Source organism: Vulpes lagopus, chromosome 2, assembly GCF_018345385.1.
Source record: "Vulpes lagopus strain Blue_001 chromosome 2, ASM1834538v1, whole genome shotgun sequence".
Lineage (NCBI taxonomy): Eukaryota > Metazoa > Chordata > Mammalia > Carnivora > Canidae > Vulpes > Vulpes lagopus.
Window position 1 is genome coordinate 33,621,357 of NC_054825.1, and position 21,814 is coordinate 33,643,170.

The window sequence follows — 21,814 nt, forward strand, 5'->3', positions numbered from 1 at the left end:
ATACCTTTACGGTAACAGCTAGAGTTTGACCAAACAAGTGGCACATAGCCTCTCGGAGTGACAGATAAAATGAGCGACCACAGGAGCCCTCATAGTGGGGTCGTAGCAGTCTGATCCTAGGAGGTCTGGTGATCTCGGCAGCCTTGTCCCTTAGGGTCCAGCACACTGTGCAGCAGGCGCACAGCAAAGGAAATGGCTCTGCAATAGGGCGGGGTGGCTTGGCAAGGAATGCTTATTCACTTCTCTGAAAACCTCATTCAGAGGTTGGCATGCAGGTTAATTACTGCAATGGTGACCTTCAGCGAATGGAGACAAGCAGGGAGGCTGACTTATCAAAAAACAGGAAATGTCCCAAAGAATGCCTTGAGTCATGGTCCGGAGTGCATTCTGCATTTGAGTCAGTTGTTCTGTTCTGGGTTGAAAGCATTTAATTCCTGTCCATAGGAGGAAACAGTCATCTTAATAAAATTAGAGATGAGAGCAGGGGTGGAGAAGGGGAAGAGAGGCTCCCGTGATTCATCTGATGTTTAGCACCTGCAATTTAGACCTTTAAAAAAAAAGTGGTGAAATTGAATAATTGAATAATATAAATATGTGGCTCTGTGGCTGCTGACAAAAAAGAAATTCATTTACTTTCGAGGTTTTTTTTTTTAGCTGATATATTTATGTGTGAATAGACTTTCAATAAAATGTAATGTCACATATTTGGATAAAGTGAGAGCCTCCTTTTCAGAAGGAATTGAGCTGGGTTTCTTCAGAAAGGTAGGAGCTAATGTTAGCGGGTGATCTTTACTTGCTGAGGAGGGAGAAGGAGGAACAGTGGTTGAATGCGTGGACTACAGAATCAGACTAGTTCTGAGTTAGAGCGTTTCTTCCTAGCTCTGTGATCTTGGGAAAATTACCTAACCATTCTGGGCTTGTTTTGCTCCCCTGCAAATAGGAGGTAATTTACTTGGAGGGCTTGCTGGCAAGGTTAAATGAAACGACCAATGTGCAGGATTTAGCACATGCCTGGCTGAGAGAGCGCCCCCTAGAGGGTAGCACTACTGACACCAACGCAAGGGCCGGGAGCAGCCACAGCTCCACTTGAATAGTCTCGCTTGGTCTGTGGTCACCCGCAATCTGCAGGGACTCGGCCAGTTCTCTTTGTTCTTAATACACAACAGGATCGTCTGTTCAAGAACATGTATCAGAAGAGTTGTTACGCAATTTGGTTTTTCTTGTGGGATTATGAACCTCTTGGAGTTATAAAGCCCAAGGTCTTTTTTTTTTTTTTTAAGATTTTTATTTATTTATTCATGAGAAACACAAAGAGAGGCAGAGACAGAAGCAGAGGGAGAAGCAGGCTCCATGCAGGGAGCCCGATGTGGGACTCAATCCTGGGACTGCAGGATCACGCGCTGAGCCAAAGGCAGATGCTCAACCGCTGAGCCACCCAGGCGTCCCTAAAGCCCAATGTCTAAAGCCCTCTTTACGAAGTGGTTTGTATCAGCCAGATGAAGCTTAGTTTGGCATTCATGGCTTCACAGGGTGGCCATAACCTTACAGCACAGCCTGGTTGCCTCTACTCCCTTCCACATCCCTTTTGTTCCAGCCACTTGGTCAGTGCAGTGTCCCCAGACATGACCTGTTCTCTCTCCCCTGTGGTTGACCCACCCACCCTATTGCCTCCACCTGGAGTAACTTTTTCTTCCCAACTCCACGCTTGCAACCCATTCTTGTCTTTTAATCCCCAGCTCAGCCTCTGCTTCCTCTGTGAGGTCTTACCTGCTATCTTGAAGTCACCTCCTCTTTTCATTTGTACCCCCTCTGATGGCAACTGCAGCCTACTCTCTGTACCAGTCACCTATCGTTAGTTACATCAACCTCCCTGCTAGAGCACCTGAAGCCAGAAACTGTGTCTGGGGATCTCTGTATCTCCCACAGTGTCTAGCTCAGTGCCTGGAAAGTGATATTTCAAAACTATTTATTGGATAGAAGAATGAGAAAACTCATTAATGCTTATGGAAGAACTCACTTAGTGGATCATTTCCATGGGTTGATCTACGAGGCATTATTCCCATTATTCCTCCTCTGGCAGGAGGAAGCTCCAACATGAGGACAAAGCAGGCAGGAACATGGTGGGCTGTTTGCTGTTTGCTGAAAACATGTATCAAGATTCATTTGGCTCTTCTGTTCAAGAGCCAGTGAACTCTATTTGTTCAATGTTTGAAGACCAAGAATTATCTTGTACTCTTCTGTTTCTCCAGTTCCCAGCACATAATAGGTGCTGGGTAGATGTTTGAAGATGAATGAATGAACAAATGACCCTTCCTTTTTCACACTCTGCAATTGCTAACTCTGGAACAATCCAGCCCCTATTGGGGAAGGGGAGGGGGGTCAGTAGTAGCAGGCTCAGCTTCAAGGTCCCCATGCAGCATTTCTTCTCGTATGCTGACTCCCAGGTCAGTAACCAGCTTGAGATTCAACTCAAGTGAGCAGGTACTGGCTCTTTCCACAGTCTCTCTGGAGCTCTTGTCCCTGTCTAGAATCTTGGGGATTCAGAGACCAAGTTTTGCTTCTGTACCATCCTTCAGTAACCTGAGTCCTACTTCAAGCTTCTGTGCCCAATTTCCATAAATTACATGTGGCTTTCTCCTTGCTTTACTTACATGATGTGATCTCTTACGATTTCCCATCTTTTCCCTTGAAGGTCTGCTGCAGTCCCAGGATCTAGATTCACTCCTTCCTGACTCAGTTCTCTAGCCACCCAGCTCTGGTTGTGGCAGCAAGAGTGGTGGTGAGCTAGAGGGATATTAATGGTACCATTTCATGCTTGTGCAAGGCAGGAATTCCTAACTTTTGTGAAGATCATGAACTCATGTGAGAATCTGATGAGATCAGTAAACTGTTTCCCCAGAAAAACTCACAGATGTCACATTTTGTGTTGGAGCAGATAGTCTTAGAGAGTCTCAGGGTACTCTGAAACCTGACCTTTAGACTTTCCTATGGCCATTGCCTAGGAGGCCAAGTGCATCACACATATTATATTTATGTGTTTTCTTTATCTAGTGTTTCTGACAGCTTCCAGACAGGCGCTATGGTGCGGTGGTGAACACACAGTCAGGTTTTAGAGCCAAGGAGATGTAGGTTCAGATTCTGGCTCTCTTTTTTTATTAGCTGCGTGACCTTAGGCAAGTTAACCAGCTTCTCTCAATTCTTTGTCTGTAAAACAGGGATGAGAATGTTAACCCTGCAAGGGTGCTGTAAGAATTTAGAGACATGGCAGTAGAATGCACATCCAGGCCCCTGTAGGTGATTATTTAGAGGGAGCTGCTACAATTATCGAAAGAAGCCCATTGTCCAGTTCCATCAGTTTAAACTTTGCTTGGCTTCTCTTTCTCTCAAGAGTACTTGCTTATTCTGTAACCAGAGAACAAAATTGAGAGGTTTCCATCAGATGACAGGAGGGGTGAGTGTGGCCAAATGGCAATGTGGGAGGGGACAGGACAGCTTCTAGGTGCTATCGGAATCAGGTCCATTGAGGGGTTCCATAGGCCACATAGAAAGACCACATTTAGAACTAATCAGTACAGGTCCAGGCATGAGCCAATGAGCAGGGTCATGCTGAAGTCTAGAAAGGGAAGCCAGCTAGGCTCTGGGAGTCACTCAAGTGGAAAAGTTAATACTTAGCAGAGTGAGGGTGGTGATTCATGGCTTTATTATGCTGAGGTCTTGGAAGAATGAGGTGGTTAGTCCCACAACTCTTGGAGGAGAGGCTGCTGGAGTTTAAAACCTATCCCTGCCACTTACTAACGGGGTCACTTTGAATATGTTACTTCTCAGTTTCCTTACCTCTGAAAGGGGGATGAAAATTATTATACATATCTCCTAGGGTTTTTTCTTTTAAGATTTTTTAAAATTTATTCATGAGACAGAAAGAGAGAGAGAGAGAGAGAGAGAGGCAGAAATACAGGCAGAGGGAGAAGCAAGCTCCATGCAGGGAGCCTGACATGGGACTCGATCCTGAGTCTCCAGGATCAGGCCCTGGGCTGAAGGCGGCGCTAAACCACTGAGCCAGCCGGGCTACCCTCTCCTGGGGTTTTTAAAGAGATTAGATGATGTGAGAGAATAGAAAATATGCATGTTGTGTTGTTCTCTGCCCCCATTCCCCATCACTTCCTGGCACTGAGCTAAAACCTTTATAAATTTTTAAGTGATAGGAGTGGGAGCATCTTTAGTTCTAATGAGGTGACTCTGGGTGGGCTCCTGGATGGGGACTGGTCATTAGAAAGACAAGGCCATGATGAGAAGCTTGGAATTTTTGGCCCTGCCAACCACTTCTCAAGACTGGGGAAAGGGGCTGGAAATAGAGTTAATAATTGATCTTGCCTATGTGAGGAAGCCTCCATAAAACCCCAAAAGCATGGAGTTCTGAGAACTCCCAACTCCATGGGGATAGAAGCTCCTGTGCCCAGAACCTTCCAAACCTTACCTCATGTATCTCTTCATCTAGCTGTTCATCTGTACCCTCTATCGTATCCTTTAATAAACTGGTAAAGAGGGATCCCTGGGTGGCGCAGCGGTCTGGCGCCTGCCTTTGGCCCAGGGCGCGATCCTGGAGACCCGGGATTGAATCCCACATCGGGCTCCCGGTGCATGGAGCCTGCTTCTCCCTCTGCCTGTGTCTCTGCCTCTCTCTCTCTCTCTCTGACTATCATAAATAAATAAAAATTAAAAAAAAAAATAAACCGGTAAACATAAATAACTGTTTTCCTGAGTTCTGTGAGCCACTCCACCAAATTAATTGAACCCAATGAGGGAGTTATGGGAACCTCAGATTTATAGCCTGCTAGGTCAGAAGCACACATGACAGCCTGGACTTGCTATTGTCATCTGAACCCTTAACCTGTGGGATCTGAAGCTGTCTCCAGGTAAGTAAGTGTCAGAATTGAGTTAAATAGTAAAACACCTAACCAATGTCACATAAGATTGCTTGGTGGGGGACCCCCCCCCCCATACCTCTGGTGTCAGAAGTGTGTGAATGTTCTATGTGATAGTAAAGGAGATACACAGAAGGAAAACTGCTTTGTTTTTTTTTTTCCCTGAAAACAGATGAGCTCATGCTTACAACCTTTTGTATTCAAACACTAGCTTTTATTTTGATAAGTATTTGGGGATTAGAGACCCAACAGATGCCCCTGCTCTTTGGACTTCTCCAAGGAAACTTTAAGCACTAGCTGGATTAACATTTATTCATCCAGGGAGGTGTACTGTCCAGTCTCAGATACAGAAAAGGAAAATCTGTATCTTCAGAAAAGGTGAGCCTGGAGTAATGGAGACCCTATATTCTCTGCCGGTCCCAGAAAATATATACCCACTAATTACCGGGTGCCGAAGCCCAGGGAGGGAGTCCAGCTCATGAAGCTATGGAGAGTTAATACATGCAGAGGCAACATGGGCTTCAGAAATTGCAGGCTATATAGGACCCAGTGCCCAGTATTAGCTCACAAGAATTTCCTTGTTCCTTTGAATCTCAGTAGTCACATCTATAAAATGGCAACGCTTGTTTGTTAAAGGTTAGCTTCGTTGGCTTCTTTCTGCAATAAGCTGGAGATGTGGAGGCCCTGGGTAACCTTGGTCTATGGGAGCTGGTGAGGGAGAGGCAGGGGATCACAGCATTCCCATGATTTTGAGTCCCTCATCCCCTAACATCCTGTAGATCTGGGCACAGAAGAAACATTTTAGGCTAAATAAATGCCATTCAGTTTGGAAAACTTTGACTCAGATAGCCCCAGCTCTAGGCAGAGGAATGAGAAAATATGGGCACACTAGTCAGCCCTCAGGGGAACACTCTTTGAATGAAAGAATGAATGGTACATGTTCAAAAAATATTTCTAGGGACGCCTGGGTGGCTCAGTGGTTGAACATCTGCCTTTGGCTCAGGGTGTGATCCCGGGGTCCTGGGATCCAGTCCTACATCGGGCTCCCTGCATGGAGCCTATTTCTCCTCTGCGTGTGTCTCTGCCTCTCTCTGTGTGTCTCTCATGAATAAATAAATAAAATCTTTAAAAAATATATTTCTAATTAACTGATCTCTTTTTTTATTTGCAGATGAGAAAAAGAAAACAAAGAAAGTTGACAACGAACTCAATCCTGTCTGGAATGAGGTAACTTGTGATTTTTTTTTTTTACGTTGTTTCAAGGGATAAGCTACCTCTGAATGTACCATCTTGGGTCAAAGATTAGCTTTTCCCTTTGGAGGAAGAATCTCTGCATTGTACCCCCACCCCTCCATTTCCCTTGTGGCCACAGAGACAGCAGAACCGTTCAGGAGATATACCACAATGACATAATACAGTAGTACAGTGAGCAAAGCCTAGACCTGGAGTGAGAGGGTTGAGTCTAACCTGAAACAGTCTGGAGGTTGCTGAGTGACCTTGGTGCAGTTATGTCGCATGTCTGGGGCATATATGTAGAGTAGGGTGGGGTTAGATCATCTTCAGAGCCCCAGAAGGAAAGATCCATATTTAAACACCTGTCTGCATGTGACTAATCAAGAGTGTATTACATGACATTTTGTGTGTCTGGGTGAGTAATGACATTTACTGTTTTTCATGTTTTGATAAAGTAATATATCCTTAATGTAGACATTTTGAAAGCTTCAGATCAACATAAAAAAATTGACCTTTGTATCCACTACCCAGAATTAACTACTGTTAACATCTGGGATATATCAATAAATGTTTATTGCATAAATATATTGAATAAAATATGAAATTGGCAAATTAGCATCATATAGCACATATGGCTTCCTATCCTATTTTTTCTTATTATTATATTCTGAGCATATAACATATAATTCCATTCATAAATATTTTAATACTATGCAATATTCTATAGAAGGGTTATAATTTCTTCACTTCTCCCACTGTGGACTTTATTTTATAAACAGTTCCATGTTGAATATATTTATAGGTATGTGAAAATTTTAATTCTTTCCACTGAGTAGATTTTCCTATGCTGACTAATTTTTTAAAAGATGATCATAAGCCCCATTGTTTTTCCCAAAAGCCAATCAAACCTTCCTGGATAAGCACAGGATAAATGTCTTTGTTATTTTCACTGAGTCATCAGGCTGTGAAGACTTCTCCTCCACCAACTGTAAATTTGTCTCTACCCCCACAACTAGTGTCAATATCCTGTAAAATAAAGACTTTGCCTTTTCATTGAATGAAGTGAAGACAAAATGCCTTTTTAATGCCTTTCTGAGAAGAAGAAAATTCTGAGGCAATTCTACTTCTTTGAAATTTCACTGGAACCCAGAACACAGCCAGTTGGATGGCCAGTTCTGTGAAAGCAAGAGGCTAGTCTGGTTGGTCCAATGGACACTGTGGATCCTAGCACCTTGTACAGAGCTTGATAAATAAAACAAATTGAAAATACTTACATGTATACATTTAGTGCTTCAAGTTTTGAGTAATTCTAACAGGTGTCTTTATACTTGGTCAATCCGTATGGCTAATGGCAGAGAGGTAGATGGATACGTAAACAGACATGTCCTCCGCAGGGCATCACCCATCTCGCCCCATTTTGTTTCCAACATCTATTTTTTACGTTGCAAATGTATTTATCAAGTAAACTTCTCAGTTGTAGTTTTATAACTAAAATCTAGCCCAAATGAGATGCCAACCCACACCCATTGGAGTTAGTATTCTAACATGAGCTCTGACAAATTCTCCATCTACTCCAAACCCATTACAAGGAGAATCAAATCATCAGTAGACACTGTTTTATTTAATTCATATATTACATAATCAATCAAAGACATCACTGGTGTTTTGATTTTTTTTAATGTTTGCCATTAAACAGCAATTTATTATATTAAGATGAAAGTCTCATCTGACTACAGACTAATCCTGGTGGAACTTAAAATAAAGGGCTGATGCATTTTAGAAAATGTATTTTTAGATTATTCGTCTCTTTGATAATAATATGATTAGGAAGAGCAAGTATTTAGCCAAGAAAGCATTCATTTTATTCTTCTAGCCAATTGTGGTGGACATGAAGTAAATTCTCTATGAGATGGGTTTGGTGACTTGTCCATAGTCACTGAGCCTAGAAAATGGGAAGCAGAAGTCACCCCAGGTCCTCTGAGGCTAAGTCTGGTTTGCCTTCCCACAGCTCTCAACAGCTTTCAGGTTTGGAATTTGGTCACTTCTATCTAACTATAGAATTAAGTAATTCAAAAGATTGTTATTGGTGAAGATAATGACCTGGTGTTTAGTATTTGTACATCTTATTATACTCCCTGATCTCTTTAACAACTTTTTTGTTTTTATAACCTTCCTGTGCACAGATTTTGGAGTTTGACTTGAGGGGTATACCACTGGACTTTTCATCTTCCCTTACAATTGTTGTGAAAGATTTTGAGACAATTGGACAAAATAAGTAAGTTGATATCAACTATTTTTTTCATTTTACATATTATTTTACTATTGTCTATTTTGTTGAAGGAACATATTGTTAATGACATTTTTATATACTTCCAATGTAACTGTGCTTCAATTCCATGTCCCACTGCCCCCCACAGCCTTCTGAGCCAATATCAGATGTGATTAATTGATCATAGTGCCTTCTCCCAAACTTCTGTACAATAGTTCCCCCTAATAGCACTCATGGGAAGAGGGCAAATCCCCACCTGAAGCCTCAGCTTGGCACTTATTTTGGATATTCAGTGTCCCTTTCTGCAGACTGAGTTGATGTGCAGTCTATCTGATCCTGACATTCTCTTCCTAAATTTGAACAAAGAAAATGTGGTGGGTCGTGATATAGGGTCCTTCCAAAGTTTGGGGCTCCATGCATCTTGCTGAGAGATATGTTGCACTTGGTGTTGTGGTGTCTGCTGAGCATAATGACCAAGTGAGCAGGCCATTACTGTGGCATTATTTTGATGGGAATTTTCAGGCCAGAAAAAGGTAAATTCCAGGCAAAATACAAAGCTGGTGTTCATTACTCTTTCTTTATTTCTTTTTTTTTTAAGATTTTATTTATTTATCCATGAGAGACACAAGAGAGGCAGAGAGATAGGCAGAGGGAGAAGTAGGCTCCCTGTGGGGACCCTAATGTAGGACTTGATCCCAGGACCCCGGGATGACGACCTGAGCCAAAGGCAGATGCTCAACCACTGAGCCACCCAGGTGCCTCTGTTCATTACTCTTTCAATCTCCCCCCCACCCCGCTTCTGGTAGGGGGCCTCCCTCCTCCTGACCTCTCCCAGGCACCCAGTATCTGTATTTATGTTTCAAGGCTCCCACCAGGGTGCCCACTCCACCCTGCCTTCTGGGCCATATCTGCACCCTCTGCCAATTCTTTTCCCAACAGAATTTACCTGTCCTGTATCTCAGTCCTTCAGAGGCTCACTGGTTGAAAGGAGCTGTCTGGGTGGGAAGCTACCCCAGATCATGGTGGTATGGAACTAATAGTTTATACTATGTGAACTTCCCAAGAACAGTGATCTTGTGACTGAGGCAGCTGGTGACTTATCTGAAGAAGTGAACAAAATGGAAATTTTAAGCCCTTATGGCAGGGTCCTGGGGGAGGTCTTTTAAATTGGGAGATTAGTTCTGTGTCCTACAAATGTCACTGCATAGGTGTTCACCATCTTCCAGTGAAACGCGACCCTGAGTCTGCTTTGAAATGAACAGTGCAGGGATCCCTGGGTGGCGCAGCGGTTTGGCGCCTGCCTTTGGCCCAGGGCGCGATCCTGGAGACCCGGGATCGAATCCCACGTCGGGCTCCCGGTGCATGGAGCCCGCTTCTCCCTCTGCCTGTGTCTCTGCCTCTCTCTCTCTCTCTCTCACTCTCTCTCTGCGACTATCATAAATAAATAAAAATTAAAAAAAAAAACAACAAAAACTTTGAAATGAACAGTGCAGGTGATAATGACCTTGTGCTGTCTGTGCGCTCACTGTGCTAAGCTGCATGCTTCTCCACCATCAGCCAGGAACTGTGAACTTTGACCTTGTGGCCACCAAGTAAACAATGCATACACCTTGGTCAAATTCAAATTTGCCCGTAAGTATATTGCAGGAAAAAGAAATTTAACCCATCTGGGAATATGCTATATATTTGTCCAAACTATTTCTGTATTTTTGCCCCAGGTTTTTTTTCTTGGCTTTTTCTTACTAAAAATTTGGCCTTCAGGGATCTGCTCACTGTTCAGTGTGGGAACCGTCTTTTACCTGAAAGTGCAAGGCTGGGGCAGAGGATTTTTCTACCAGCTTAAGGAATGTCTTGCTTGTTGACATTCCTGTTGCTGTGGAAACTAGTTGTGCAAACAGGACTCTCACTGAGCATCTGCTGCTCTGAGCCTGGAAAAAAACAGGTTTGCCTGTGCACCCATGCCCACACCCACAACAGACTGCCAGGTCCAGTCCATGCAAGCATTGCTCTGGTATGTCAGCGATGTCCCTCCTCGGACTCTGGGAGCCTGCTGGGCTGTTCGGTGCAGACTCTGCTCTTCTCCACTTCATAGTCATTCAACCAACCATCCAGGCTGAATGAAGGTGAAAAAGGAGCCAGAAGTGCCTCTTGGTCATGTGATGAAAATGAAATATTTTTAGCTGAAATGTCAGAGTAGAAGGATTTTAATAGCCACTGAAGAATGAAGAGTTCCCTCTGCAGACAGGCAATACAGCTATCACTTAGGGAATCCCAAGGGCTATGCCAACCTCTTTAGATGCATTATCCTATTTAATCTTCACAGACACTATGAAGCAAGTCATAGTTTTCCCCAAAGACTCATAGTATTCTGCTCAAGGTCATACAGTATGTATGTGTCAGAGTCAGCATTTATATCTAGGCCTTTGCTCTTGACTTTTACATTATACTGAAAACCTCAAACCACCTGTGGGAACCAAAATGTAGGTGGAATTATTCGTTAACTGTTGGCTAGAGTAAAAGTAATTTTTCTTTCTAATTTTGCAAAAAAAAAATTAAGAACAGTCATCAGAGTATTGATAATTCCTCCTTATTTAATGGTTTCAAGCAGGCATTTTTATACTCTTGAATAACAAGTCACTTATGCTCATGCTTTACAGTGGACAAGATAAATTTGTAGAATATATTCTCGTCTCCTGTGGTCATCACAATAACCTTGAGAAATGGAGATGAGATTTGAAACTGGGACTCTGATCTCTTGGCATCCTGGTCCTGCTGTCACTCCATTTGAGTTCCTAAAGAAGAATCAGCTTCAGGAGCCTGGAAATGTAGGAATGAAAGGTGTTTACAATGAGTTTTCAGGTTAGCGTGTGTGTGTGTGTGTGTGTGTGTGTGTGTGTGCATGTGTGCATGTGTGCATGCATGCCAAAGAGGAAAAAGAGTTACCAGTTAGGGTTTTTGTCTTTCTGTTCACTCTGCATGGAATACTCTTTCCTTCTAACTGCAGTAGATGTGAAATGTAGTCATTTGGCTCCATACCTTGGACTACCCACCCTAGAACTGCCCCTACTTTTGCTCTCCAGCTCACTTCCCTGCCCTATTTTCTCAGAGCCCTTCTTGTTAGTGAGCTCATATGGGAATGGAAAGGGTGGAGGGAGTCCAGCTGGGTATGTGGACATTTGTGTTGGGTTTTAGATAAGTACTGAAAGATGTAGCTGGTCCACATTCCTGCTTTATCTAGCTCAGTTCACCACCATCTGACATGTTCTTATCTATTTGGTTACTCACTTGGCCTTCCCCTTCCCCTACTATAAGCTCCACATCTATCTTGTTTGCCACTATAACACCAACGCTTAGTACAGTGCCTAGCACATAATAAGCTTTCAGTAAGTGTGTTTTGAATGAATTAACAAGTAAGTTTATGATATCAGGGATGCCTGGGTAGCTCAGTGGTTGAGCATCTGCCTTTGATAGAGTCCTGAGATTGAGTTCCATATCGGGCTCCCTGCAGGGAGCCTGCGTCTCCCTCTGTCTGTGTCTCTGCCTCTCTGTGTCTCTCATGAATAAATAAATACAATATTTTTTAAAAAGTTTATGATACAAATATATGAATGAAACCTAAAGTATCTTGCATTGGATAGTTGGCCCACTAGTAATGGGCCATTGGTGTAGACTGTCCAGCCCAGCTCTCTGGACAGCCCTCTGGTTCCAACTTCGGTTTAAGCTGCAAAGAAGTCAGAACTTAAAGGAGTCAGATCACAAGGGAAACGCATGCCTGTGCCAAAGCTCCTGCCTTTTTGTAGAGAGATGTGGGGCTTACCCCTGAGCTCACAGGGAGGCAGCAGATCATAATGCTTGGAAGCTGAGATTCGGGAGCCAGAGACTGCTTAGAGACTCAGCTCTCCTGGTGACTAGTGGGGACCTTAGGCAAGTGACTTAACCCCTCCAGTCCTTAAAGTGATCATAGTTTGGATATTTGCTTGCATTATGATAATATAACAGGGACTAGATGTACTCACTCACCTGCTGCACCAAAAAACAAGATGAAACATATGTAACCATGGTTTCAGATATTGAACACCAGCAGCATAGGATAATGACAGCCGAGAAAGGGGAGGTCAATGAAATGAGCTTTTCGAGTGCCCAGCTTAACGCCTAGAGAGCATTTCCAGGCTGCAGTTCAAGGAGAGGGAAGTCAGGCAGGTCCCAGTTGTCTCCCAGGGTTGGGGACTGCAGATGGGAGTCTAGAGCTACACACACGCATGCACACAAAGTGGGACCTGGGGATACAGAATTAGAAAAGGAAAAGAGACAAGCTTGGGTTGCAAAATATACGAACTAAAGGTTAAAGGTTTGTGGGGTTTTTTGGAGGTTTTGTTTTCGTTTTTTATTAGAGAAAACAGAGAATGTGGTTTGGAATGGAATTGATTTAGTGGAGAAGTATGGTATGGCTTATGAGAAATTTTCATTTCCTGGTATATAGAAGACCTTGTCTTCAGTCTTTTTATACTTTTATTTCTCTTAGCAATGAGGCTCACTTCTCACATCACCACATGTACACATGATAGTGAGATTTGTTTAGGTGGAGCCACCACCTTGCTTTCTTCCCCTGTAGTTGGTGAGGAGGGATGGACAACCCATGGGCTGAGGCGGGCTTTCTAACTGACGCAACTTCTCAGACTGTGTGGACATCTAAACCAGAAGCCAGAGTTACTGTGGAAAGGAGTTCTTGGTTCGGTTGTCTTTAGTTCCATATTATCTATCAATAGAGTGGCAAAACTATGAAAAGATCAAAACTGGCTTGGGCTGGCTGACTCCGGGTGCTAAGGCTGAGCCCCCGTATTTGGAGAGAACTGCTAAGTAGCTGCCACAGTCCTGCGGGCATCCCTTAACATCTCATGAGTAAGTAAAGGGGGACAACAGCCCTGGAGAAAGACACCTAGAGAGACTTGAAAGAGAAAGGCATTTCATAATGACAAGAGCTATAATTATCCTCTAATTGCACTTGGAGGACCATCTCTTAGGAAAGGAAGCTTTACAATTTGTAAGTCATTTGCCAAGTTATTGGACTATCTTCAGTGACGTATCAATTAATGTATTCATTCGACAAATAATTACTAATGCCTATGTGTGCAGACATTGCTCTAGGCATTGGGAGTACTCCATGCCTTTTATCAGGTTTATATCTGAGAGGAGGGAACATATCAGATGGTGATCAGTAACGATGAAGAAAAATAAAGCAGGGGAAAAAGAGGAGAAAATGATGAGAGGTGTGTGTGTGTGTGTGTGTGTGTGTGTGTGTGTATGCGTGCATATGTGCATATGTATATGTGTGTACTGGTTAGGTAGGGTTTTTGCATAAGGAATTATTTTGGAGTCTGTTTTATAGTGGAATATCTTATGAAAACTCTGGCTTTAAAAACTTTATTCAGATTCCATTAATTGGATCTTATGAGAATTCAGCTATAGCTGAAGTTTACTTCTGGTCTAATTCTGAAAATAAAAATTGTTTTCCAGAGAAACTCTTGGTATACACAGCATTGAGGTTGGGGAGGGAGCTGTTTTGTGTAGAAAGGGCTGGTTTTAAGAACTTTGCACAGTGATTGCACAGAAATGGATGTGGGTAGTTAAAAGGGTTCTTATCTGTTCATTCCTGCCTGCCTACCCATATCCCTGCATAGATATCCCACTTTCCTGTGATTTAGGCTTGAGTTCATACCAGCTTTCCCTGTAAGTACTGGGCTGGCATCACATGCTTCTTTTGGATCCCCTTTACTAGAGTAGTGTCTGAAATAAAAAAAATAAATAACTGTTAAGCACTTACTGCACCATCCTTACAATACTGTTAGGTAGTAGCTGCCATAATCCCCATTTTACAGACAAGGAAACTGAGACTCAGAGAAGTAAAACAACCTGTATACGGCCTCTAGTATGAGGAGGAGTCTGAATTAGTCAGTGCTGCATAGCTCCAAATTCTCAATCACTGTTATTCTGTCTCCTTTACTTGTTAGGTCCAAGTACTTGATGAGTAAATAAATGAGTGAATGAATGAGTGAATACATGAAAGCTACTACCTTGATTCTAATGGCTGGGGGAATTAGACAGAGGCAGAGCCTGGGTATTCCCCTACACTGTTAAAACAGGCAAGCACAGATTCAGAGCTTTGAGGACTGAGTGAACAGGAGAATTGGTTAGGTGAAAATAACAAAATAGCAGGTTACAGTCATTTATTCCAGAACTAATTATTGAGCAAAGCCTGCATGCCAGGCATTAGGCTAGCTGACCTCCTTGCAGCCACAAAGTGACTGACTCTGGCCAAGATGCCTCACTGATCCAGAGAGCTTTTGTTGCAGAGGCTTTGGCTTCCACTCAGTTCCTTCTCTGGTTAAAGTGACGCCATTTGCCACAGGCAGCAGGGTTGGGAGGGACTGGAAAAAAAGGGAGTTGTTGCCAGCCCTGAATCCTGCAAAACCTGCCCCAGACCAGGTCAGTGATTCCAAAACCCAGGAATGGAGTTTGTGAAAAGTACAGAACACAGCCCAGCCCCAGAGGGGGGCTGATACACAGCCAGGTTTGGGAGTCACATCTTGGACCAGTGTTTCTACATTTGATGAACAGGACAAAGGCCCCAAGGCTCTCTGACAATCCTGGTATGGAGTAAGGAGGGAAAGCCACAGGAAAAGTACAGATAACTAGGCTTGCTGAGTGGATTTTATTCAAGTTTTGCTTACTACTTTGTTCTATTAAATAATTGGATTTCTGTGCCCAATTCTCAAATGTGAATGTGTGTTATCATATTGAAGGTACTTTTAAAAACCATACATGAAAAAAATAAAAAATAAAAACCATACATGTCTCCCTCCCTCCAGATATAGCTTTGCCAACTGCCTTTCCTGCCCTGACCCACCCTCCACCCATCCCTCTACTTTTCTTGCTCCCACTTAGAATCACTGGTTTTAGACCATTGTTTCTCAAACTTCCTGGGTATAAGAATGAACTAATGACACAGTCTGACTCTGAGTCCTGAGAATCTGTAACTGCCCTGGTGATTCTGCTGCAGGGAGTTCTGGGGAACTACAGTGTATGAGCTAATCCAAAGGGCCAGGTGGGCTGCTTGGGAGACTCAGGAGGGTTCTTCACTGGTGAAGTGGCTGGGAGACCCAGAAGATGCCCTTTGAGGGGGTTTTTGCTTATTCACAGCTTCCTGTGATAGCACTTGCTGTCATGATTGCCCCAGCTTTTCCCACCCATCTGGTTGTAAGCAAGGTATAAGCCTGCCTCTCCCACCTTTGGGCTCAGCTTGGGGGTATGAGTGGGGATGGTGTGGGGAGGAGTTTGACAGATACAGGCCCTGGGGAATAGGTGTAGGGGTGGGTGATGGGGCCCAGCCAGGGAACCCCAAGACCACTCTGGCCTGGTTGAAATGACAAAGCTCAGCTGGCTGAGAGCCCAGTGCTTCAAAGGGTGGACATGACTGGCCCTTTCAGGTTTTCTACAGGGGACCTGGGAGCAGCTTGGAGAAGTATCTGTCCTCAGCCCAGTTGGGGATTGTTATTCCCTCATAGAGGATGGAAAGTTGAGACACGCTGCAGTCTCTAGGGGCAGAAACAGTGCATGTGATTTACTTTCCAGAGTCCAATGTATTTTTTCTTTCCTTCACAAAGGAATTTCCAGTAAACCCTCCTCCAGTAATCCATGTGGGCTGTGTCCCTGCTGCACAGAACAACTTGATATATGTGAGCTCTCATGAACTCAGCCAGCAAAGCCCTTACTCACCACAGTGGCATGTGGCTGTTAACATTTGGGTCTATGCTAATAGGGAGAACATTTCCCTTTTCTCTTTTTTAAACATACTAGACTTTGTTTTAACAAGTTAGAGAAGTTCCGAACCAACCCTTGCCTGACGAAGTTGACTAGTTTTCAATTCCACTGCTTAGAATTACTTTCATGTCACAGAGAGACCCAACTCAAGACTATCTAGACATTCAAGAACTGTAAGGGATAAGAACAAGACTGGCTTTTTCTTCACTTCAGAATACATCTGCAGCTTATTAATTCTGCAAACAAAGCTAAAGGGCCCTGAGATTCTTCCACTGTAAAGTTTCCTTTTGAGACGTGGTCCATCTGTTTTAGTGTTGGCTGAAGTCCACGGGGAGACTCTTATTTTTCCATGCAAATTCAAGGCAAACTGTGTGCACTACTGTCACACTGTAACTTGTTAGCATATTTATAGCGTTAGCAATAGGAATGAAAAAGGGCTTTTGGTTTAGTGTCACCTCCTTTAAAGGAAGCTGGCTTGTGGTCCGGCTGCACTGCTCTTGTCCCCTGTGTAGGAGGTCAGGTCATCATTTCCCAGCCTCTCACAGTAATCTGTAGCCAGGCAACATCACAGAAAGCAGCCCACACCAGGCTGGCCGGCCCTCCGAGTCCTGCGGAGCTCAGACTTGCCTATAGGGGGCGCTGTCTCCAATTCACAATGAAAGCTTAGAAGTTGTTACTGTTGGCATTTTATTTCAACTCAGCCTAGCTGTTAAAAATATTTGGGGGGATTAAAATCTTCCCAGGCTTTCATGTGAACACATTGTCTTTACTTCAGAAAAAAAGAAAGTGAAGTTTTCTGTTAAGCCACCTCTCCCACATACAAACACAAAAGCATCAGAAGTTTATGATGAAAAAAAAACAAATTGTAAGAAATGGGACTAGAGTTTCTGAAAGAAGGAACTGAAGTGTGAGTTTATAATAGGCTGTTTTTATTTTACTCCATTCCTCGTCCACTCTCTGTCATCACTGTCTCTCAGCCTCTTAGGGGGAAGGGAAATCTACACGTAGTGGTTGAGTCAGAACAGAGGATGTAGAGCCATTCATGGCCATGAAGGGCCAGCGGGTGGGCTTTGTGTTCCAGGCGAGCCTGTCCTCTCCAGTTAGCACAAGGCACCATTCCCTACTGTCTTACCTGGTGTTCCACAGTTCTGTTATTGGCCTAACCTTTCCCCTGACACCGTATGAATTTAAGCTTGACCACAAGAACATAGGCCAATATGTTCTGGATTGTCCAACATGGACATATTTTAAGATATATTTTTCCTAAATCAATGAACGAGAATTTTAAGAGAAAGAAATATTTAACATGAGATAGTTTTCTACATAGATATCTGTAGAAAATATCACATGTACAAGCCTAGCCACAGACTTTAATAGGTAAGGGTCTGAGAAATTATTTACTTCATGCCACTTATTTGCAGACGACAAAGTGGGCTCAGAGAGTTGGGTGACTTGGTGGTTACGACTTGAAGGAAGTTGGGACACTGAGTTAAGGCAAGAACAGAAATTGTCTACCCCAGTGTTTTTCAACCTGAGGTGATTTTGCCCTCTAGGGCACCATTGGCAGGGTCCAGAGATGCCCGGGGGTTGAGGCCAAGGATGCTGTTGAACATCTGACAAAGCACAGGGCAGCCCCCCAGAACAAAGAATTGTCAAGTTCAAAATGTCAGTAGTGCCAAGGTTGAGAAATACTGCTCCAACTGCAGGCCAGCCCTCTCAGTATTGTCCCAGTGTGATATATTTTGTTTTCTCCTAAGAATTAGTTCCTGCTGATAGAGTTTCAGGTCATCTTGGCCTCAGCAAAAGCAAATCTGTGCATGTCCAAATGTACAATGTTATTATTTTAATTGTACAGATAGATTATGAATCATGGAACTGTGAGGAATAAAATCCAGTGTGTTTCCATGTCTTTCAAGACAGGTACCTCATTTAGACATTTAATACCAGTCAGATGACTTTTAAAATTGTAGTTTTCACATTTCATCCTAAAAACTCAATTAGCCAACCTCATGGCTTTCTATGCTATTTTTAAAACTTGGGAAGAAATTCTCATCAGGCTCATATCATGTGGGGCTGACGGAGATGTGGAAGAGATTTTGCCAAGGACTCTCACTTTGTGTGGGAGGTGTACTTGTTTCATCTGGTGGCGATGGAGTTATGTGTAGACTCTTGTCCTCAATATGTCAGAGAAATTAAAATCTAAGTGAGGAGAAAATATACTCAGTTTCTAAAAATCTAGCAAACTTAGTGAACATGCTCAACTGAGAAATTACTCTATTACTCTAAAAACTAAGAAGTTCCATCAATTCTCAGCGTCAACTGAAAGACCTAATTCCTGTATTGACCTAAAAGGGCTGAAATGTTCACTCTTAACCATCTAGAGGCAGAATTTCTTTTCCATTGCCAATAGCTGACTGTACTTGCGATATTAGAAGAGATGAGAATCCATCGTGGTCGTTGAGCTTTTTATGTGGTGTTCTGTCCAAGAACATGTATTCTTCCAAGAAGCCATGTGCAATGCTTCATGCCATTTGGTGGATTGGGTGAGACAGGGTACCATAGCAATTTTCTGATCTTGTACAGTCTAATAGGCCTATTCACAGAAAGTGAAGTCCCTTATTCATATTGTCGAGCCAGTGGATGTATGTGGTTGAGTGACTGACCCCAGATCTATAATCCACTTCCATTTCTGAGGCCTGAGGGAGAGAGGAGAATATGGATATATGTCAGCTCACAAATGATGTTCACACATTGATATTACTTTTGCCCAAAAGCCCAGAGTTATGTTTTATGCTCAACCATGGTTTCTTTACCCTGTGTTTTTTGATATAAGGAATCTCTTCTATCACTTTGAGGATTTGATGCTTAGTTTTCTATTTTTATGCTAATTATATTCATGCTATCATGTCTGCCATTTATTTGCATCAGTCACTGCAAATGTAGGCAAGGTATAAATAAATATTTTTAAATTCTTCCTGTTTCTTTTTTCCTTTTTCCAGTGTCCATACTGAGAGCACACCTCTGAGCTTTCTTTGCTTTTCAACTGGATTTCACAAAGGGAACTTCTTCAATTCATCCAATCTCATTCTGTGTTGTTTGTTATAATCGCTAATTTACAAACTATATTTTGTAGGTTACATTTTTATATTCACTAACTGTTGGTGGTTGTGTGTTCCATAAATTTCTTCAATCACATTCCCCAACTACAAAAATATTTTGGGTGTTCATTCTTAATGTATGTAGATCTATTTATTCTTTCCTTCATTCAGTAAATAACTATGAATAAAAGATCTATGTTCCAAGCACTGAGGTGAGAGTATTGAACAGAAAAGGCAACAATCCCTACCTGTAGGGGGCCTGACAGTGATGGGTAGAGACATATGGAAGCTTCCATACCATTAGGTTATGTACACTGAGAGGTGGATGGGTAAGTAGTAGAGACTGAACATAATCCCTCGGGGTCCAGGAACAGGGAGGATTACGCACATCCAACTTCTGAATTCTGCTCCAGAGTATGCAGGTTAGTAAGTTGGCCTCATCAGTATACTAGCAACTTATTTGCAGCAGGTCTCCCTGGGGAGGACATTTTTTACAGTAGGCCATGGCAGATGGGTCTTTTTACATTTACATTTCAGAGGAATGTCTGAATTTTGTCCTACTTTTCTCTCTTGGATTCTGAAGGGTGCTATTCAGTCTTTGTCACCCATTTATGGTGACTACCTCATTCATGACTTGAAATTTCATAGGCACCATAGGAAGACTCTCAAAATGACTACCTGCTATGGAAAAGTGATGTTTACTGCCAAAATTCCCCAAATTTATTTCACTATGAGTGATTTTAATGAGAGCAGACGAATAGGAGGGGAATTAGGAGGTCTGCTGAGAAAGTAAAAGCATCTCACTTAGGTTACTGTGTGCTTTCTTGTTTCACCTGCAGATTAATTGGCACGGCCACTGTAGCCCTGAAGGACCTGACTGGTGACCAGAGCAGATCACTGCCGTACAAACTCATCTCCCTGCTCAGCGAAAAGGGGCAAGATACTGGGGTGAGCACATTCTCTCTTGTTGAATGACTTTGAAGGGAGATAAGTAACCAAAATTTCATTAAGAAAAGTGTGAAATTAAAAAAAAAAAAGAGTGTGAAATTATAATCAGCTCACCGTGCACAGACACATCCACACCCACACACCACTGCTGGTTTTGAGATAACACATCTACTTGCAAATGATATGGCCTTATCCTATACTTGCAATCACAGAACTCATAGATTAGATAAACTTGATTTTCTTTGACAGAATGCTATAGAGTGAGTGGGACCCTCTCTTGGTATAGCTCTGTGAATACCACTTGGGTGTTTACATTTGTGTGGTGAGCATAGCTCTCTGTATCAGACACTCTCTGAGACATTCTGTTGAAGGTGTTTCATTAATATTACTTTGGAACATCGGATGTGAATATCATGATGTTTATCATTGCACTGGCAGCCTCTCTAAATAAGTACATACTAATATTGTCTGATATAAGCCCAGAACTCTCTTTCTCGAGTGCACTTAAAAGAAATAAATGGATTCAAAGCTCATAGCGCTCAGATTTCATTGGCTTGCTAACAGTGCTCATAAAGCTACCACACTTGCTCCATTAACCTTTAACATCTTTATTTCCCAATCAATTTAATTTCCTTGGGAGCCTGGGCAAAAGGAGAAAATTTTACACTAAAATAGGCCAACCCTGTAGGCAAGAATACAGGTTAGGCTTCTCAAAGCCTTTCCAGAATGCTGATTTTGTTGGTCTATACTCTGAAACTTAAAGGTTTACTGTGAACCGACATTCTAAATTCTAAAACGTAAACTCAGTGTCATCTGTCATCTATTTTTCCAAAATCTGGCTGAGAGAAATCATACTTAGGAAAGATGATACCAGTCAGTGGTGCTTCTGGCTGGTTTGGGTTTCGTTTTTTAAGCACAGAAGCAAGCACACATAGAACTGGAGCACTTCTAGGAATCCTGATGTTATCAGGAAATCACTGATCCCGAGGCATCCATGTCCTTTTCTAAGTTTTGAAAGTTTGATTCTTCACTTAAGGTTAGCAGTCGAGCCCCTCAGTGCTCCTTGCATTCAACCTTCAGGTTGTGGCCTGGGTCTTCAGCATAGGTAGCCGTGGGATGCTGCTGTGGGATGCTGCTCTTATGATTCTTTATTTGTCACAAAACTGTTGTTGGGGGGGGGTCTCATTTATTGTTTTGTTCAGTGTCTCCCAGCTCTGTAGTTCCTAAGTTGAACACAGAATGTGCTGACCCATGAAAGAGTATTCACTGACAAACAGACAGATGAGAAAAAATAAAGGCAGTATGCTGGGTGCATGCGCACATGCGTGGACATACTAGAGTTGACCACATGTAGCAAAAATGGCAGCTGGAAGTATGGGATGCCCATTGAAATTTGAGTTTCAGATAAACAATGAATAATTTTCAGTATGACTATGTCCTAAATGTTATGTCTGTATTTTAACTGGTAACTTGGGTATGTATGTGCAGGTGTGTGGGTGTGTGTACATGCGCCATCCATATTTGCA

General features: G+C 42.7%; 1 protein-coding gene across 2 annotated transcripts in view; it reads left to right on the top strand.

Annotated features, from left to right (window-relative positions):
- The window catches only part of MYOF (myoferlin), a 143,134-nt gene that overhangs the window by 17,278 nt on the left and 104,042 nt on the right, over positions 1–21,814 (top strand). For both annotated transcript variants that reach the window (XM_041744274.1, XM_041744275.1), the window contains exons 2-4: positions 6,094–6,149; positions 8,339–8,430; positions 20,180–20,288. In XM_041744274.1, the coding sequence (XP_041600208.1) occupies positions 6,094–6,149; positions 8,339–8,430; positions 20,180–20,288 (257 nt within the window). The remainder of the gene's footprint in view (positions 1–6,093; positions 6,150–8,338; positions 8,431–20,179; positions 20,289–21,814) is intronic.